The 16043-nt window shown below is 47.8% G+C and overlaps 1 protein-coding gene across 10 annotated transcripts in view; it reads right to left on the bottom strand.

Annotated features, from left to right (window-relative positions):
- The window catches only part of LOC137436727 (papilin), a 285438-nt gene that overhangs the window by 231061 nt on the left and 38334 nt on the right, over nt 1-16043 (bottom strand). For all 10 annotated transcript variants that reach the window (XM_068130762.2, XM_078786728.1, XM_068130760.2 and 7 more), the window contains exon 6: nt 7660-7790. In XM_068130762.2, the coding sequence (XP_067986863.2) occupies nt 7660-7790 (131 nt within the window). The remainder of the gene's footprint in view (nt 1-7659; nt 7791-16043) is intronic.

Genomic DNA, 16043 nt, shown 5'->3' with positions numbered 1-16043 from the left:
CACAAATCCACACAGCGATTCATCTCCTGCAACAAAACAAAGAAAACACAGGTGTGGAGTCATCATCATCACCACAGGCAAGTGGCTGCGTATGGTGCGACAGGTTCATCAATCCTAACTATCTCCTAAATGACTTTAACAACTTTACACTACCCGGGGTCTCTCTCCGGCCAAACCATTGGCCCTCTTACACTATGGGTTCTAAAAACCAATTCCCATTGGCCAAACTGTGGTGCTCTTCAATTTGGGGTCTCACTCCCCCGATTCATCTCCCGGTGCCCTCGCACAATTTCTGGGCTGCGGCGTGTACCTCTCCCAGTGGGTCTACCCACCTGCACACCTCCACCACTGCAGTTGCCTCCGAGCTTACCTGCTCCTTGCCCTAACCTAACTACCTGGGGAAGGCCCTCTGGCACTCTCCCCACTCGGTGCCCTCTCTGGCACTGGGCTACCCGGGTCCATCCTCCGGATCCTCGGGCCCCATCCACAACTCTACCGGCTCCCAGAGCCCACCTGCGGCCTCACCTGGCCGACATCCTCACAGTGGTGGAGTGCCCAACCAACTACACACACTAACAGGCTACACGCCCAGCCATTTCCACAACACTAATGCACCCATTCACAACACCATTCTGCAACCGCACCACAAATGCCAATATTCAACCACAATTTACCTGCACCCTCTACCTAACACTTACACTACCCGCCCCGGGTGCTCGTGAAAGGGGTCCACTCTTCCCCCATCCACACCTTCGCACCATGCACACCACTCCGTACCACTTACTCCAACTTTCTCCACACACCTGTACTTGCACACCTGTGCTCTCACACCTGGTGCCACCGGCACCCTTCTCTCCCCAAGCGCATTCGCGCTGATCCACAACACTCACTACTCATACACTGCTCCACACACCTGTCCAGTTGCACACCTGTGCAATCACACCTGTTCAATTCTCACAAACACGGCATCATCTCAGCTAACTACTCCCTTCTGAAACTTGCGCTTCCCAGTCGTCCCTTTAAACTATTGCGCTCCCTCGTCATTATCATCCATACTAATCTACCTGCGTCCCCACTACAGGTATCAGTCACTAACTAATCTTAACGTTACCTAATGTCATCTTCTAGATCCCTACACACAATATCCTAACCCACCCGGGCTAGTTTTCACTGCCATACACCCCATAATCTATTGCTCCTTTGCCCCCCACATGGGAAGGATGGTGGATTTGCCATCCCACCACATCGGGGGTCTCTCACTATCAATTTTGCACGTCAAATTTCAACAAATTAAAAATTTGCCAATCACTGCCCATCATCTGCCAATCACTACTGCCAATCCCTTGCCAATCATCAAATTTTGTTTTTCTCTAATTTTGGGTCCAAAACACTAACCTCATCACCCAGTCGACTCACTAATACCTCTCGGTGCGCCAATCCCTGTCCAAAGCCCGGCTTCGTAAAGCCAAGCAATGGATGCTGGTTGTTTTGTGCCAGCGGGTGGATGCGTCCGGCATTCGGGGCAGGGACGGGGGCTTACCCGGGCCGAGATCCCACGCATCACCTCGGCGTGGAGCCATCCAATGTCCCGATCTCGACCTGCCGGCACGTCTCAACAAAACGTGGTCGCCATGACGACCCTTTCTATCGGGCTGCCAGCTCCGCCTAGTGGAGCCTGGACGCGGCCGTTCAAAGCGAGGCCCGGCACGCACCGAGGGCCCGCTTCGGCTAAAAGTCGTTCTAAACTCTACCCCGTCTAACGTCGATGCTTCACCTGGACGCTTACACCCCGCAGCCCGTTCCTTGCTCACACATCCAGCCGTGCCCATGCTCCTCGTACCTTTCCTTACACACCCAGGTACACCCATTCCACTCACAGCCTTGGTCACACACCTGACCACCGAACACTTTGGCACACATTCGTTGGTCGCACACCTCACCAAAACACCGCTTCGCGCCCCCTCCTCTGTCACCTCCTCTGTGACAATCACAGGTGTGCTCTCATTCGCACACCCAACCACGTGCCTCACCACCAACTCCAGCGTGCATTCCCACTCACGCTCTACCATTCCAGGTGTGCATCCTTCCATCCCAGGTGTACATCCTCGCTCACCTGTCACAACTAACTCACGCTCCATGTCACTCTCACTACTTTCACCTCCACTCGTGACAACGCACTCACCCTTACTCTTGACAGCACACTCTTTCCCCATGCACCTGTCCGTCACACACCTTTCTCGCGCACACTCTCCCGTTACACCCTCTGTAACACTCACCACAGGTGGACACTCTTCCTTACTTCTGACAGCGCACTCTGTCCTCATGCACCTGTCCGTCACACACCTTCCTCGCGCACACTCTCCCGTTACACCCTCTGTAACACTCACCACAGGTGGACACTCTTCCTTACTTCTGACAGCGCACTCTTTCCTCATGCACCCCAGAGTCGGACTTTCTTGCACACCTCCTTTTTCGCACACCAGACCTGTCGCACACTTCACCAATGGCCTCTCACGAACACCCGGGTCCATCTCGACCCCCAAGCTTATTAAATCCCCTGGCGCATCATACGCACGACCATATTGGTCACCACTTACACCGGGTCCTCTTTCTCTTCGCTTCTCCTCCATCACCTGCGAATCCCTCATCCGGTTAATGAGCACATCATCACGATCCGAACACAGACTCTGGACCAATTCTTTTACCTCCTCTTTTATCTCTTTCTTATCCTCTCTCCGTCGCTTTTTAATTTCGCTCACCCCTTCTTCCACTTCTTCTAATTTGTGCTTCACCTCTTTTATTCCCCGGTACGTCTCCTCAAGCTCGTCCTCCAAGGCTACCTTGACCGTTTCCAGGTGCGTCCTCACCTGCCGGTCCTTCGTCTCCATTACCTCTATCACCTCGTCCAACCTCGTTGTCAGTCCCTCACGTACCATCTGACATTCCCTCTTTGTCGCTATCAAGTCGTTTTTTATGTCGTTTTGTGTCGCTTTCAACCCTCCTAATACCGCAGTGTTCCTTTGAACCTGCTCCACCAACTCCGTCTGTCCCACCGTCAGCTGCTCCACCTCCTGCGTCAGGTCCTCTATGCCCCCTTGTAACTTTACAGTCCCCTTTCTCACCTCTTTCTCCATGTGCTCCTTACAGTGCCTCACCTCCTCGCGCACTCCTCCGACCTCCTCACTCACTCCTCTTCTGATCTCCTCTCCCATCACTTGCATCTCCTGCCCAGATGCCACCCTCATCTGCTCCATTTCCTCCCTGTGAGCATCCAGTTTGGTTTCTACCCCCATTCTGACCCCCTCTATCTGCTGCCCCATTTGGTTAACTTCCCTTTCCGCTTGGTCCCTCATGTCCCTCAATTTGCCTTCCATCCTGTTTTCTAACCCCTCTAACCCATTTTTCACTCCCTCTATCTGATTCTCCTGGGCAGCCATTCTATTTTCTACCCCCATTAACCCATTTTTCACTTCTTTTATCCCGTTGTCTAACCCCTCAAAATTATTGTCTAACTTCCCAAATTTCTTGTCTAACTCCTCAAAATTATTGTCTAACTTCCCAAATTTCTTGTCTAACCCCTCAAAATTTTTGTCTACCTTCTCACCAGTACCCCTCGCTTCGTCCCTCATTACCCCCAATTGCTCACTCCGAGCCCTCGCTTCGTCCCTCATTACCCCCAGTTGGCCCTCTATTCGTTCCATAAGGGCCCTCATTTGCAACATAAAAAGGTTCGGATCCACCAGGGGCGCTGCCACGGTCACGGGCGCGGTGACCAGCGAGGCGCCATTTTGCGCGTCTGCTACCCTCGCTGCTTCGCTCTCCTCACGTCCCTCAATTTGGTCCTGGACCGACCCTGCCTCACTCTCCCCTACCGGACCCCAGCTGTCTTGATCCGCCATAGCGCGACTTTCAAAATTCGGGTTTTTATTATTTTTTTTTTTGTAAAACACAATCAAATTTCGCTGTTATAATTTCGAGCGCGTAAACGCGCTCCGGGTCCAATCTCACTCCTCGACACCAATTGTTACAGATACGACTTTGATGGTATGGTGGGCCGAGCGGGATGGCCGCCGTATCCGTACAAGTTACCCGATTGTGCCCGAATGTTAACTAATCGCGCTACGCTGGCTCAATAGGAAAGAGAAGACACCCGGCTGGGTTACAATCACACAATACGACACCAGGGGTTCAGTTCTCAAGACCTCCGGAGGAGGTTATATTAAGGCGGAAAAGGTTAGATTACAGGGACAAGAGGGAAACATAGGAAGGTGGGCACTTAGACACAACCTTATATTAACCCTAGACAGACCACAGATAAACGGGACAACGCTGACTCACACGGGATTTGATGGCAAGGAAAGCGGCAGTCGATGGCTCAGGTGCACCTGGCTCAGGGACAGAATCACGTACGGTGGTGTCCAGCAGATGCGGGGAGGTCGCTCAGCGCTCGTGGGTCGCGACTTTGGTGGAGATGCCGGGGAGGTCGCTCAGCGCTCGGGAGGGTGGCGTCTTGTCCTTCCAAGCTCGGGGCGCATCTCACGTCACGTCCGGCGCGGGGCCGCGTATATCCGGCGGGGAGTGACACGCCCTCGGCTCGTTAGCGCCGCCCCAGATGGCATCGGCCCATGGCTTCTCATTGGGTGCGGGGGTTACCGGCTCCGCCCTTGACGAGGGGCCGACAGGGAGCCCCTTCGTGGTAACCCCGTGGAGCGCGTGGTCAATGGCGGCTAACCGAGCCGGAAGGAGGACGCCCACTCCCCATGCCGTCACCGCGCCGCCCCCCTCTTTTGTTGTTGTTGTTGTAGTTGGCGCTTCTTCATGGGGAAGAGATGCGGAGAGGTATGGGGAGGTCCTAAACTTCCTAACAGGTGCCATATAATCACATTCTGGTGCAACGAAGAGTCATAATTAATGGAAACAAGTCCTTAACTGACATAGATTAAGAATAACTAGCAAGATGTCCTATAATTGTCTACGTGTGGTGCGGGGGACCTGGGCACGACATTTAATGGGGGGATGAAGGGGAAGATCGGCTCTAATGGGTGTTGTTTACAGACAATGGGACTAGGGAATGGGGTAAGGGAGAGTTGGGGAGTATCGGAGAAAATAGGGGAATATTTACAAGCGGATATGGAGGCCAAATTCCATATTCGCAACAATATGAACCTTTGCATATGTAATATGTGGATGACGCCATGTATTCATCTTCCAATATGACCTGTTCTGTTTGTTTCTTTGTTTATTTTAGCCTTTAAAAAAAAACCTTCTACGATTTCCCATGAGGTCCAATATAAATCTGATGAGAATCTCAGATCTCACAAGAAATTTCCCCAAGGGAAGAGAAAACTTTTCTTTTGCAAGTTAAACAAGAAAGAGCAATAAGAGATTGCAGACCCTCGGCAGGACGTGTTTGGGTGGTGTATTTTGTGTGGTGTTTATTAGCTGCTGTATTAGCTGTAGATTTATGTTCAATACAATATGGCTGCCGAACCACGTGACCGATGACATCATCAATTTAATTATCCCATACAATTTTTGTGTAGATCATGCTGAAGAAATTTCAAATTGATTTGAAGAAATTGATGAAGGCACTGATGATATCATCATGAATGTATGTTGTTCCACATGGGGAGGACTTGACAATGAACCATGTTTCAATATTTTTCCATGGAGCGGTTTCGGAGACATAGAGGTGCAACGTTCTTTGTTTTTTCCAAGATGGCACCCATACCACGTGACCTATGATGCCATTGTTGTTGTTTCTGTGCAGCCTGTGGCTGCTGGTTGCATCATTTCTCTGGAAGCGCGTTTGTGCCGTTGATGCAGTGCCCCAATTACCATTGAGCTGGTACTCAATTTGCCGACCTCGGAAGGATGACAGGCTGAGTCAACCCCCCTGGTGTTAATTCAACGATCGACGGGAATTCGAACTCAGGATCCTAGGATCTCAAGCCGGCACCCTAACTGTTTAGCCAAACAGGGAAGCAAACACACAAACATAAAATTATACAGGAGGATGCGCTCCTATGGTGAAAATTTCTTGGCAATCGGACTAACAGTTGCAGACAAAAGCATACACATATTCTGTGCAGACAAACAACCAAACAGACAGACAGACAGACAATCAGACAGACAGACAAGCAAACAAACAGACAGACAGACAGACAAGCAAACAAACAGACGAATGAATAGACAAACTGACAGACAAACGAATAGACAAACAAATAGACAAAACAAACAAACAAACAGACAAATGAATAGACAGACAAACAAGCAGACAAAACAAACAGAGAAGCAAACACACAAACAAACAGAAGAGGAAACAGACAAACAAACAGAGAAGCAAACACACAAACAAACAGAGAAGCAAACACACAAACAAACAGAGAAGCAAACACACAAACAAACACACAAACAAACAGAGAAGCAAACACACAAACAAACAGATGAGGAAACAGACAAACAAACAGACAAACAGAGAAGCAAACACACAAACAAACAGATGAGGAAACACACAAACAAACAGATGATGAAACGCACAAACAAACAGAGAAGCAAACACACAAACAAACAGATGAGGAAGCAGACAAACAGACAAACAAACAAGAAGACGTCATGCGGAGCACGATACTTGCAAAATCCCCCCCCCCCCCCCTCCCAAAGAAAAAAAAATTCCATTGATACAGCAAATTGTCCATTTTATCAAGATTAAAATTGACAATCTTCATCAAAGCTCGGGTCAATAGGAAGAAAAGTGACGATTTTTCAGAAGAAAAATGATGATTTCGGAAGGTTGACGTTGAGTTGACCTTTGACCTCAAAAATAGTGGGTTTCCCTATTTATTGACCCAATGTGCAAATGCTGTTTAATTCTCAAGTCAATCGGATGAAAATTGACGGTTTTTAAGATGAAAAGTGATGATTTTGGAAGTTTGACCTTGAATTGGCCTTTGACCTTTTGACCTCAAAAATAGTATGTTTCCCAATTTAGTTGCTCGATATGCAAATGCTGTTCAATTTTCAAGTCAATTGGTTGAGAATTGATGGCTTTATAGATGAAAATGGATTATTTTTTAAAATTTGACCTTGAGTTGACCTTTGACCTTGACCTCAAAAATAGTTCATTTCTAAATTTATTGACTATATACAAATGCTATTCAATTTTCAAGTCAATCGGATTTTAAAATGGCGATTTTAGAAATTTGACCTCAAGATGACCTTTGACCTCAAAATCAATAGGCTTCTCAATTGGGACGACCTATACAACTCGGTAAAGTTTCGTGACGATCGGTTTAGAATTGTGACCTGTAGGCCGGTGACAAACAGACAAACAAGCAAACAAACAGACAGAACCACAAACGCAACCGACCAATATACTTTTAAAATCTTCGATTTTGCAAGTAACAAACGGACCCATATGCAATACTGTCTCCTCTGGTGAGGGTAATAATTTATTTTATTTGCAAATATTATTATTATTCTTATCATCTCCCTTTATGGTAAAATGACCGGAGATGACTTTGTCCTTTGGCAATAGCAGGTCTGAAAAGGATTGTGTCCATCAATGAGATTTGTTCAATGTGGGAACCCAAGGTGTACATCAAGGAACCCATTTTAACATTTCCAATTTGCATTTTAGTCCCCATTGGAAGGCCTCACCCTGCAGACACCTTCGATGCATACGTCGGGCTTGTCCGGCTCACATTGAGTGCCATCAACAACAATGGCAGCCTGTGTGAAGTAGAAGTTTTCTCCTTTAGGTTGGCAGTTCAGCTCACAGGAGTTTGGCGCTGTTGATGACAGGTCACGCAGTGCAGGTAAAACAAATGGTGCCATCGTCACATCGTTGGGCGTTTTGCACAATTGCAAACAGAGTGAGAAGAAAGGGAAAACCATCCATGGCACCATAAATGCAGTATTGCCATCGTTTCCCTGTGAGAATTTCCCAAGGATGTCTGGCGTCCAGCCCGGTTCATAACATTGCCCACCATTGGCATCCGGGATTCTTTCCTTCCCCCAGGAGACGGATGACAAATGTTCCCCCGTGCATACGAAGAAGCGGGTTCATCTGGATGGCATTCAGATTCCCAACAACATGTTGCCACCTCAATTCTGTTTGACTCAATCTTATGCAGACTTGTTTTGTTTTTTCGGCCGACCTGGACGGTATTTTTCTTGTAAGGACGGAATTTCATTTCGTGAGAAATATGCCAACAGTAACTGGCTGTAACTTTAAAGAAAAGCAAATTGAAGACGATAAGAATGTGTGCCCAATGACAGTTAACAGCTTGATAAAATGGTGAAAGGTGTGACAATTCTCTCCCACCCCTTTCCTCTCCCTCCAAACATTCATGTTTAGCAACATGATCATTTCCACGGGTGTATGTGAATGGAGGTGAAAGTTGGTTCTGATATTCATGAGTGCAAAATGAAACTAGAACGGCACTCACTAGAGAGCATACCTCCACCTGGTTGGCCCTATCACTCAATGGTGAAGAATCACTTAAAATTTCTACTAGCCGGATCCGGATCCGGGTCTTCACCAAAATTGAATCTATTTGTCCTTGTCAGACACCCCACCTGTCCACCAAGTTTCCTCCAAATCCGTCCACAACTTTTGGAGATATCCTGCTATGTATCGTTTTTGGCCCTATCTCCCAATGGTGAAGAATCACTTAAAGAATTACATCATTCTTATATCCGAGTCCATATTCAGATCTTCACAAAAATCGAATCTATTTGTCCTTGTCAGACACCCAACCTGTCCACCAATTTTCGTCCAAATCCGTCCATAACTTTTTGAGATATCCTGCTATGTATGGTTTTTGGTGCTATCTCCCAATGGTGAAGAATCATTTAAAAAATTCAAAAATTATTGTGCAAAATGACAAACTTAAATGTGGCCAAAAATATTGGCTCCCTTGCACTTTTTTCAAGTAATGTACCATTTCTTCCAGAAAATTGTTGAAATTAAAAAATATTTTGGTATCCACATATGTATTTCTTTGGTGTGCAGTGGAACAAAACAAAAAAAAAGCTGAAAAAATTCATAAAGCTTAGCTTATTCCAAACAGAAATCCTAAAATGGCCCAGACAATATTATTGGCACCTTTTGGAAGTTGTTAGAAATAATTATATTTCAAGCAGGTGATTCTCCTTTACTTTGGAATTGAACTCACCTGTGGTGAGTTGCAGGTGTCTGCAATATAAAATAAATAGCACCGCAAAGCGGGCGTAACCCCTCAGCCCATGCATGGTGAAAACCAATTTCAAGATGGCTGCCATGGCGGCCATATTGAAAATCGCAGCGCGCCCATTTTCGAAAGGAACCTTCCTCTACTCAACCCCAACACACACTGCAAAAATGGATTTAATCGGACAAGCCGTTCTGCTTGAAATTGACGGAAACCAATTTCAAGATGATTCGCTCCAATATTGCAGTGAAGGATTGTTCGAATGATGGAGAAAGCACTTCGATCAACAGCCAAACAGATTCAAGCTGATCTTAAGACACAAGGTACGACAGTTTCAACTCGCACCATCCGTCGCCAACTCAACGAAAGGGGGTTCTATGGTAGGAGACCCATGAGGACCCCACTTCTGACAGAGAGACAGAAGAAAGCCTGACTGGAGTTTGCCAAAACACACCTGAACAAGCCAAAATCATTCTGTGGACAGATGAAACCAAATTAGAGCTTTTGGGTAAAGCACATCATCTCTATGTTTACAGAAAACAAAATGAAGCCTTCAAAGAAAATAACACCTTCCCTACAGTCAAACATGGAGGTGGTTCAGTGATGTTTTGGGGTTGCTGCGCACTGCGCAGCCTCTGGCACTGGGTGTCTTGAATGTGTGCATGGCATCATGAAATCAGGAGATTACCAAGGCATTTTGGAGCGCAATGTTCAACCCATTGTCAGAAAGCTGGGTCTCCGTCGAAGGTCATGGGTCTTGCTGCAGGACAATGACGCCAAATACACTTCAAAAATCACCCAGGAATGGTTCAAGACAAAATGCTGGACTGTTCTGAAGTGGCTAGCAATGAGTCCAGATCTGATTCCCATTGAACGCCTGTGGGGAGAACTGAAAACAGCAGTTGGGAGAAGGCACCCTTAAAATCTGGGAGAACTGGAGCATGTTGCACAAGAAGATTGGGTCGAACTGCCAGTAGAGAGGTGTAGTAACCTCATTCATGGCTACAGGAAGCGCTTGACTGCAGTTATTTTGTCCAAAGTCTGTGCTACCAAATACTAAGGCTCGGGTGTCAATAATTTCGTCCATGGCATTTCTTATTATTTGAAAATTTAAAAGGATATGTTAAGTTCTGAATCAAAAACATAGGTTCTGTAATATTAACAGTGAAATAAAGAATTGTGGAGACCAAATACTTTCGTCAATTTCAACTTATTTTTCGAGAAAATTGTGAGTTATTTGAAAAAAGTGCAAGGGTGCCAATATTTTTGGCTACAATTGTACATAATACATAAACACAAATGAATTCGCTCATATTTTGCCACTTTCCATTACATGTCAGGACTTGGACTTGGACTTGGAATGCTACGTACTCGGACTCAGGACTGCTGGACTTGGACCCAGACCGCACTCAACTGCAACACTGATTATATGTACTGTATATATATCAAGTGAATCGGATGGAAAATGACAATCGATGTGTCCTTGAACTTTTGATCTATTGCTCTCAAAAACAATAGTCTTCTTGCTTGTGATTACCTCAACCAGGTGGTAAAGTTTCATGAAGATAGGAGTAACAATGCAACCTGCAGATGCCTTATATACAGACAGACAGACAGACTAACCAATATACTTGCGAAGTTTTGATTTTGCAAGTAACAAACAGATAGACAGAATTGAATACATAATCTCCGTTAACCCTTTAAGTCAGTGGTAACCATTGAATTGGGAGTTTACCGCCGTTGATGCACCCTCTTTTACACCAACTTTTACACCAACTTATACGTTGACGCACCCTCTTTTACACCAACTTTTACACCAACTTATACGTTGACGCACCTTCTTTTACACCAACTTTTACACCAACTTATACGTTGATGCACCCTCTTTTACACCAACTTATACGTTGACGCACCCTCTTTTACACCAACTTATACATTGGCGCACCCTCTTTTACACCAACTTATTCGTTGACGCACCCTCTTTTACACCAACTTATTTAGAACGTTAAATTAGTTATTCGTACCTGTTGTTTGTCTCCTTTATGACGTGCCTAAAAAAGTAGGTTTCCTGTTTGGATTGGTGTTCGATTTTGTTTGACTGCGAGACAGACTGATGCAATTATTGTTTTATACCGTGCTGCGCTCATGTGCACTTGGAATGAGATGCCATACAATTTACCAAATTCAGAGTTAAAGTACTGCGAAACTGCAAGTTCGTGTTCCTATTCGTGTTCTACAGAGTTCAAAATATAAAATCCAATTGAACAAGCATTCTGAGTATTGCGCTGCAATACATGTCCCCTACCGGCAGTCTGTCGTCCGGAAAACTTTTGGGGAAATTACCAAGGGTTCTTTACCCACAGGTTCTGAATCGTTCCCAATCGCAAATTACCTCAGGACGGGCTCACCTGTGATTCGCACTCGGGACTTCGATTTATACACCTTGCAGACAGGTAAGCAGAAGCACAAGAAAATAAGTTGTTGATAAAGAACCTTTCGAGTCGCTAAATATCAGTAATTTATTATATTTTCCGGTTCACGATAAATGATCGATGTGTATATATATGTTGCTCGGCTTGGCTCCGCCCCTCCGGAAAGCGCGCACTGTGTCGCGCTGTTGACGTTTGCGAGACGAGGCTGAGGGCGCGCGGTGCGGCTTGAGGAGAACTCTGGAATAAACGAGAGATATCCATTTAAAAAATATATATTGTTGCGGAGATGAGGACTGTATATTTTTTTGATTGTGTGCTGTACTATTATTACTATTGTTTATTCTGCGCCCCCCTACCTCCGGAGCTGTGTAAAGGTGAAAGGGCATCCCATAATTAGTCCACAAGCATACACGTCAGCCAAATAATAGAATACCTCTGTTTGATAGTTATCTCTTATTATGTGTTTTTAGAGTAAGGCTGTGTCTCCCATTAATTGAAATACTCCATTGCACCAGTGAAAGAGATAGATTCCCTTCATTCCCACTCCCAACACTTCCATTCCCCCCTTTCCGTCAATTGCAATTCGCATTGCCAACTGCATGTTGGGCGGTTTTCCCTTCATCCGCCATTGACCACGAGGCAGGGTTGGGGGAAGGAAGGCGGGTCCCCACCTCGTCAGAGAGGGGAGGAGTGAGCCAGCCCCACTCGACCAACCATGAACAAGGGGTTTGGCTTGAGAGGGCGGGGAGAGAACGTTTGGGGGAGGTTCGAAAAGGTTGAGGGGCGGGGCCTATATAACCCACGGCGGGGGTGTTCCCAAGGGGAGATGCACTTTGAGTTGGTTGAGAGTCGGTCGTCAAGTGGAGAGTGGTGAAGAGTCAGTCAGTGGAGTCGGTTGCCAGAGAGAGTTGGTCACAAAGAGTTGGTCGTAAAGAGAGAGAAAGAGTCCTGAAGCTTGTGAGGGAAGGAGAGAGAACCCGTCACACCAAGGCTCCCCAAGCTCCGCGTTGGCTCCACCAAGCGTTCACCTCCACCAAGGCTCCACCAAGCTCCGCGTTGGCTCCACCAAGCGTTCACCTCCACCAAAGCTCCACCAAGCTCCGCGTTGGCTCCACCAAGCGTTCACCTCCAGCCATCCACCTCCTGCCATTCCTGTCATTCCCCGCGTGAGTCAGTGTCTTTGTTTGTTCTGTCCTGGGAATAAGTTAAGTCTGTATAACTATAAGCTAGTATTTGCACTGTGTCACCTGCGTCTTATGTGTTGTAAATAAACCTTGATTGCTCCTTTTTGCTTGTGTAAATAATAAATTCAATTACTCTTCTGTCCGTCTATTCGTTTTATTCCTTTTCCTCTTTTCATTCGTCGTTTTCGTCTTTTCCCCTCATTGAGCAGCTGCGGTGCGATCCGGCCAAAGTCCTGGGTGAATCGGGTGAGTCAGGGATCCTGTTAGGTCGCGGTAATACACCACCGCTCGGTCATCATAACATCTAAACCGCGATCTGTAACAATTGGTTGTCAGGAGTTGGATTCGGACCTGGGACTAAATTTGTTAGGCCCAAATTTTGGAACACCAATTGTGTTATTAAGTAACAATTGGTGTCTGGGAGTGAGATTCGGGGCCCGAACCAAATTTTTAAAACATCTAAAAAAAAAATTGGTCAAAATTTGGAGTGGACGAAATTTGTTTTGTTTTAAAGCAAAACCCGAATTTTGAATTCGCGCCATGGCTGGTCAAGGCGACGGGATGCCGGTGGGAGAGCTAGAGGAGGGGTTAGGAGTAACCCAGGATCAAATGGAGGGGTGCACGAGGAGGTAAAGCGGGTCGAAAAGCGCTGGTTGAGCGAAGCGGAGGAAAGCACGGGTACAATGACGGGGGTAGAAATCACGACACGGGGTTTAGAAAAGCCGGCGACCGCTGAGGTAGAGGAAGGTGTTTTATTAAAGCCAGCGGTCGTCGAGGTGAATAAAGAAAAAGCAGTGCTGGGAATTAAAATTGAAGAGATGACGGAGGTAGCCCGGGAATTGCAGGGAGAAATGGATTATGTACAAAGTCCCTGCTCACATCACGATGCTGTGCTTAACCCGAATGGAAGTTTGCAGGTTCGCGTGGAGAAAAGGATCCCCCAGGTGAGTCGTGCTGTTGTGTATTGTGCGGGGAGATTTTGTAAGAGGATGTTTGGCGACAAAAGAATTTTCGCGCGCTTGGGATCGAGGAGGCATCCGGGCGTTGGTGAAGGGTCCCGTGTGAGTGGAAATGGCACGCGTGTGAGGAAAAAGTGTGCGTCAAGGGGTGAGCGTGTTACGAAGCGCGAGTGTGAAACCGAGTGCGAGCGAGAATGCACGTCGGGGTGTACGGAGTGTGACACGAATAGTGAGTTGGTGATGGCGCAGGTGCGAGAGGGCACATCGGAGCGCGAGTGTGAAACCGAGTGCGAGCGAGAATGCACGTCGGGGTGTACGGAGTGTGACACGAATAGTGAGTTGGTGATGGCGCGGGTGCGAGAGGGCACATCGGAGCGCGAGTGTGAAACCGAGTGCGAGCGAGAATGCACGTCGGGGTGTACGGAGTGTGACACGAATAGTGAGTTGGTGATGGCGCAGGTGCGAGAGGGCACATCGGAGCGCGAGTGTGAAACCGAGTGCGAGCGAGAATGCACGTCGGGGTGTACGAAGTGTGACACGGAGAGTAAGGTGGTGGTGGAACGTGTGCGAGAAAGCACACCTGAATTGGTCATGGCGCGAGTGTGGGAGAGCCCATCCGAGCGCGTTAGTGGGTGGATGCAAGAGTGCACGCCCATGGTGAGTGTTACGGAGGACGTAACGGAGGAGAGGTGTGGACCGAAGTGTGCGCAAGAGTGTGCGCGAGAGGTGTGGTGTGTAACAGGGAGAGCGTTGGTGGAATGTACGGACGGCGTTGGAACGCCAGGTTTTGTGAGGGTGAAAGGGGTAGCGTATGCTTGTAAGCATGCAAGTAAAGCATCGACGGTAACCGGGTTAGTGGTTAGAGCGACGGATAGCCGATGCGAGCACTCGGTGCGAGGAGCCCTTTGTTGGATGCAGGGCCCGGCGCGGATCGAAGCTGCGTCGCTTCTCTTCGAAGCGTCGTTGCCGGTTCGGGCTTGGCCCCGCCCCGCACGGTCGAGTCCGGGCCTTGTCGGGCCAGGCGACCGGTCCGGTTCGAGGGCAAGTGGGAGGAAGCGGCACGGTGCCCCCTCGTGGGGACGGGGTTCCGACCGGGGGAGATTGAGCCATCGGGCCCAGGACCGCAAGGTGCCGCGCCGAGATGGTGCGTGGAGCCTCGGTCCAACCAAACCACCTCCCTTGAACCGAAAGCCGGACGGATTCAACCTGCAGGCGACCAAACCACCCGAATTCATTGCTCGGCTTTACGAAGCCGAGTTTAATGATGTCACGACGCACCGAGGCTAGGATATAGTGGACTGTGATGATGATAGTAGTGATTTGATACGAAATTTATAATAGTGGGTAGAATTGGCAGTAAATGGAAAATTTTTGAATTGGTTGGAATTTGGACGAGCAAAATTTATAGTGAGAGACCCCCGATGTGGTGGGATGGCAAATCCACCATCCCTCACAGGTGGGGGCAAATGCGCAATAGTTTATGGGGTGGCTATGACAACCGAGCCAGGGAGGGTTTGGTTATATTGATAGGGATCTAGCGAAGATGACATTAGGTAACGTTAAGTTTAGTTAGTGACTGATACCTGTAGTGGGGACGCAGGTAGTTTAGTGTGGATTATAATGACGAGGGAGCGCAATAGTTTAAAGGGACGACTGGGAAGCGCAAGTTTCAGAGGGGAGTAAATAGATGAGATGATGCCTTGTGTGTGAGAATTGAACAGGTGTGATTGCACAGGTGTGCAACTGAACAGGTGTGTGGAACAGTGTATGAGGGAGTAGTGGTGATGTGTGTTGTGTTGACCAACTGGTCCAGGAAAAGGAGGAGGGTGCAGGTGGCACCAGGTGTGATTGCACAGGTGTGCAACAACAGGTGAATGGAGAATGGTTGTGTGAAATAAATGGTTGTATGGAATAAATGGTATGGAGTATTGGAATGGATGGTGGTGGAGTGAGTATGGTGGAAATTGTGGAGTGAAGTGGATGGTGCGAAGGTGTGAATGGGGGAAGAGTGGACCCCCATCACGGATACCCGGGGCGGGTAGTGTAAGTGTTAGGTAGAGGGTACAGGTAAATTGTGGTTGGATATTGGCATCTGTGGTGCGGGTGAAAGAATGGTCTTTGGATGGGTGCATTAGTGTTGTGGAAATGGCTGGGCGTGTAGCCTGTTAGTGTGTGTAGTTGGTTTGGGCACTCCACCACTGTGAGGATGTCGGCCAGGTGAGGCCGCAGGTGGGCTCTGGGAGCCGGTAGTAGTTGTTGTGGATGGGGCCCGAG

The sequence above is a fragment of the Myxine glutinosa genome, chromosome 11, assembly GCF_964187855.1.
Source record: "Myxine glutinosa chromosome 11, kmMyxGlut1.1, whole genome shotgun sequence".
NCBI lineage: Eukaryota > Metazoa > Chordata > Myxini > Myxiniformes > Myxinidae > Myxine > Myxine glutinosa.
This window is presented reverse-complemented; position numbering and strand designations above follow the sequence as displayed.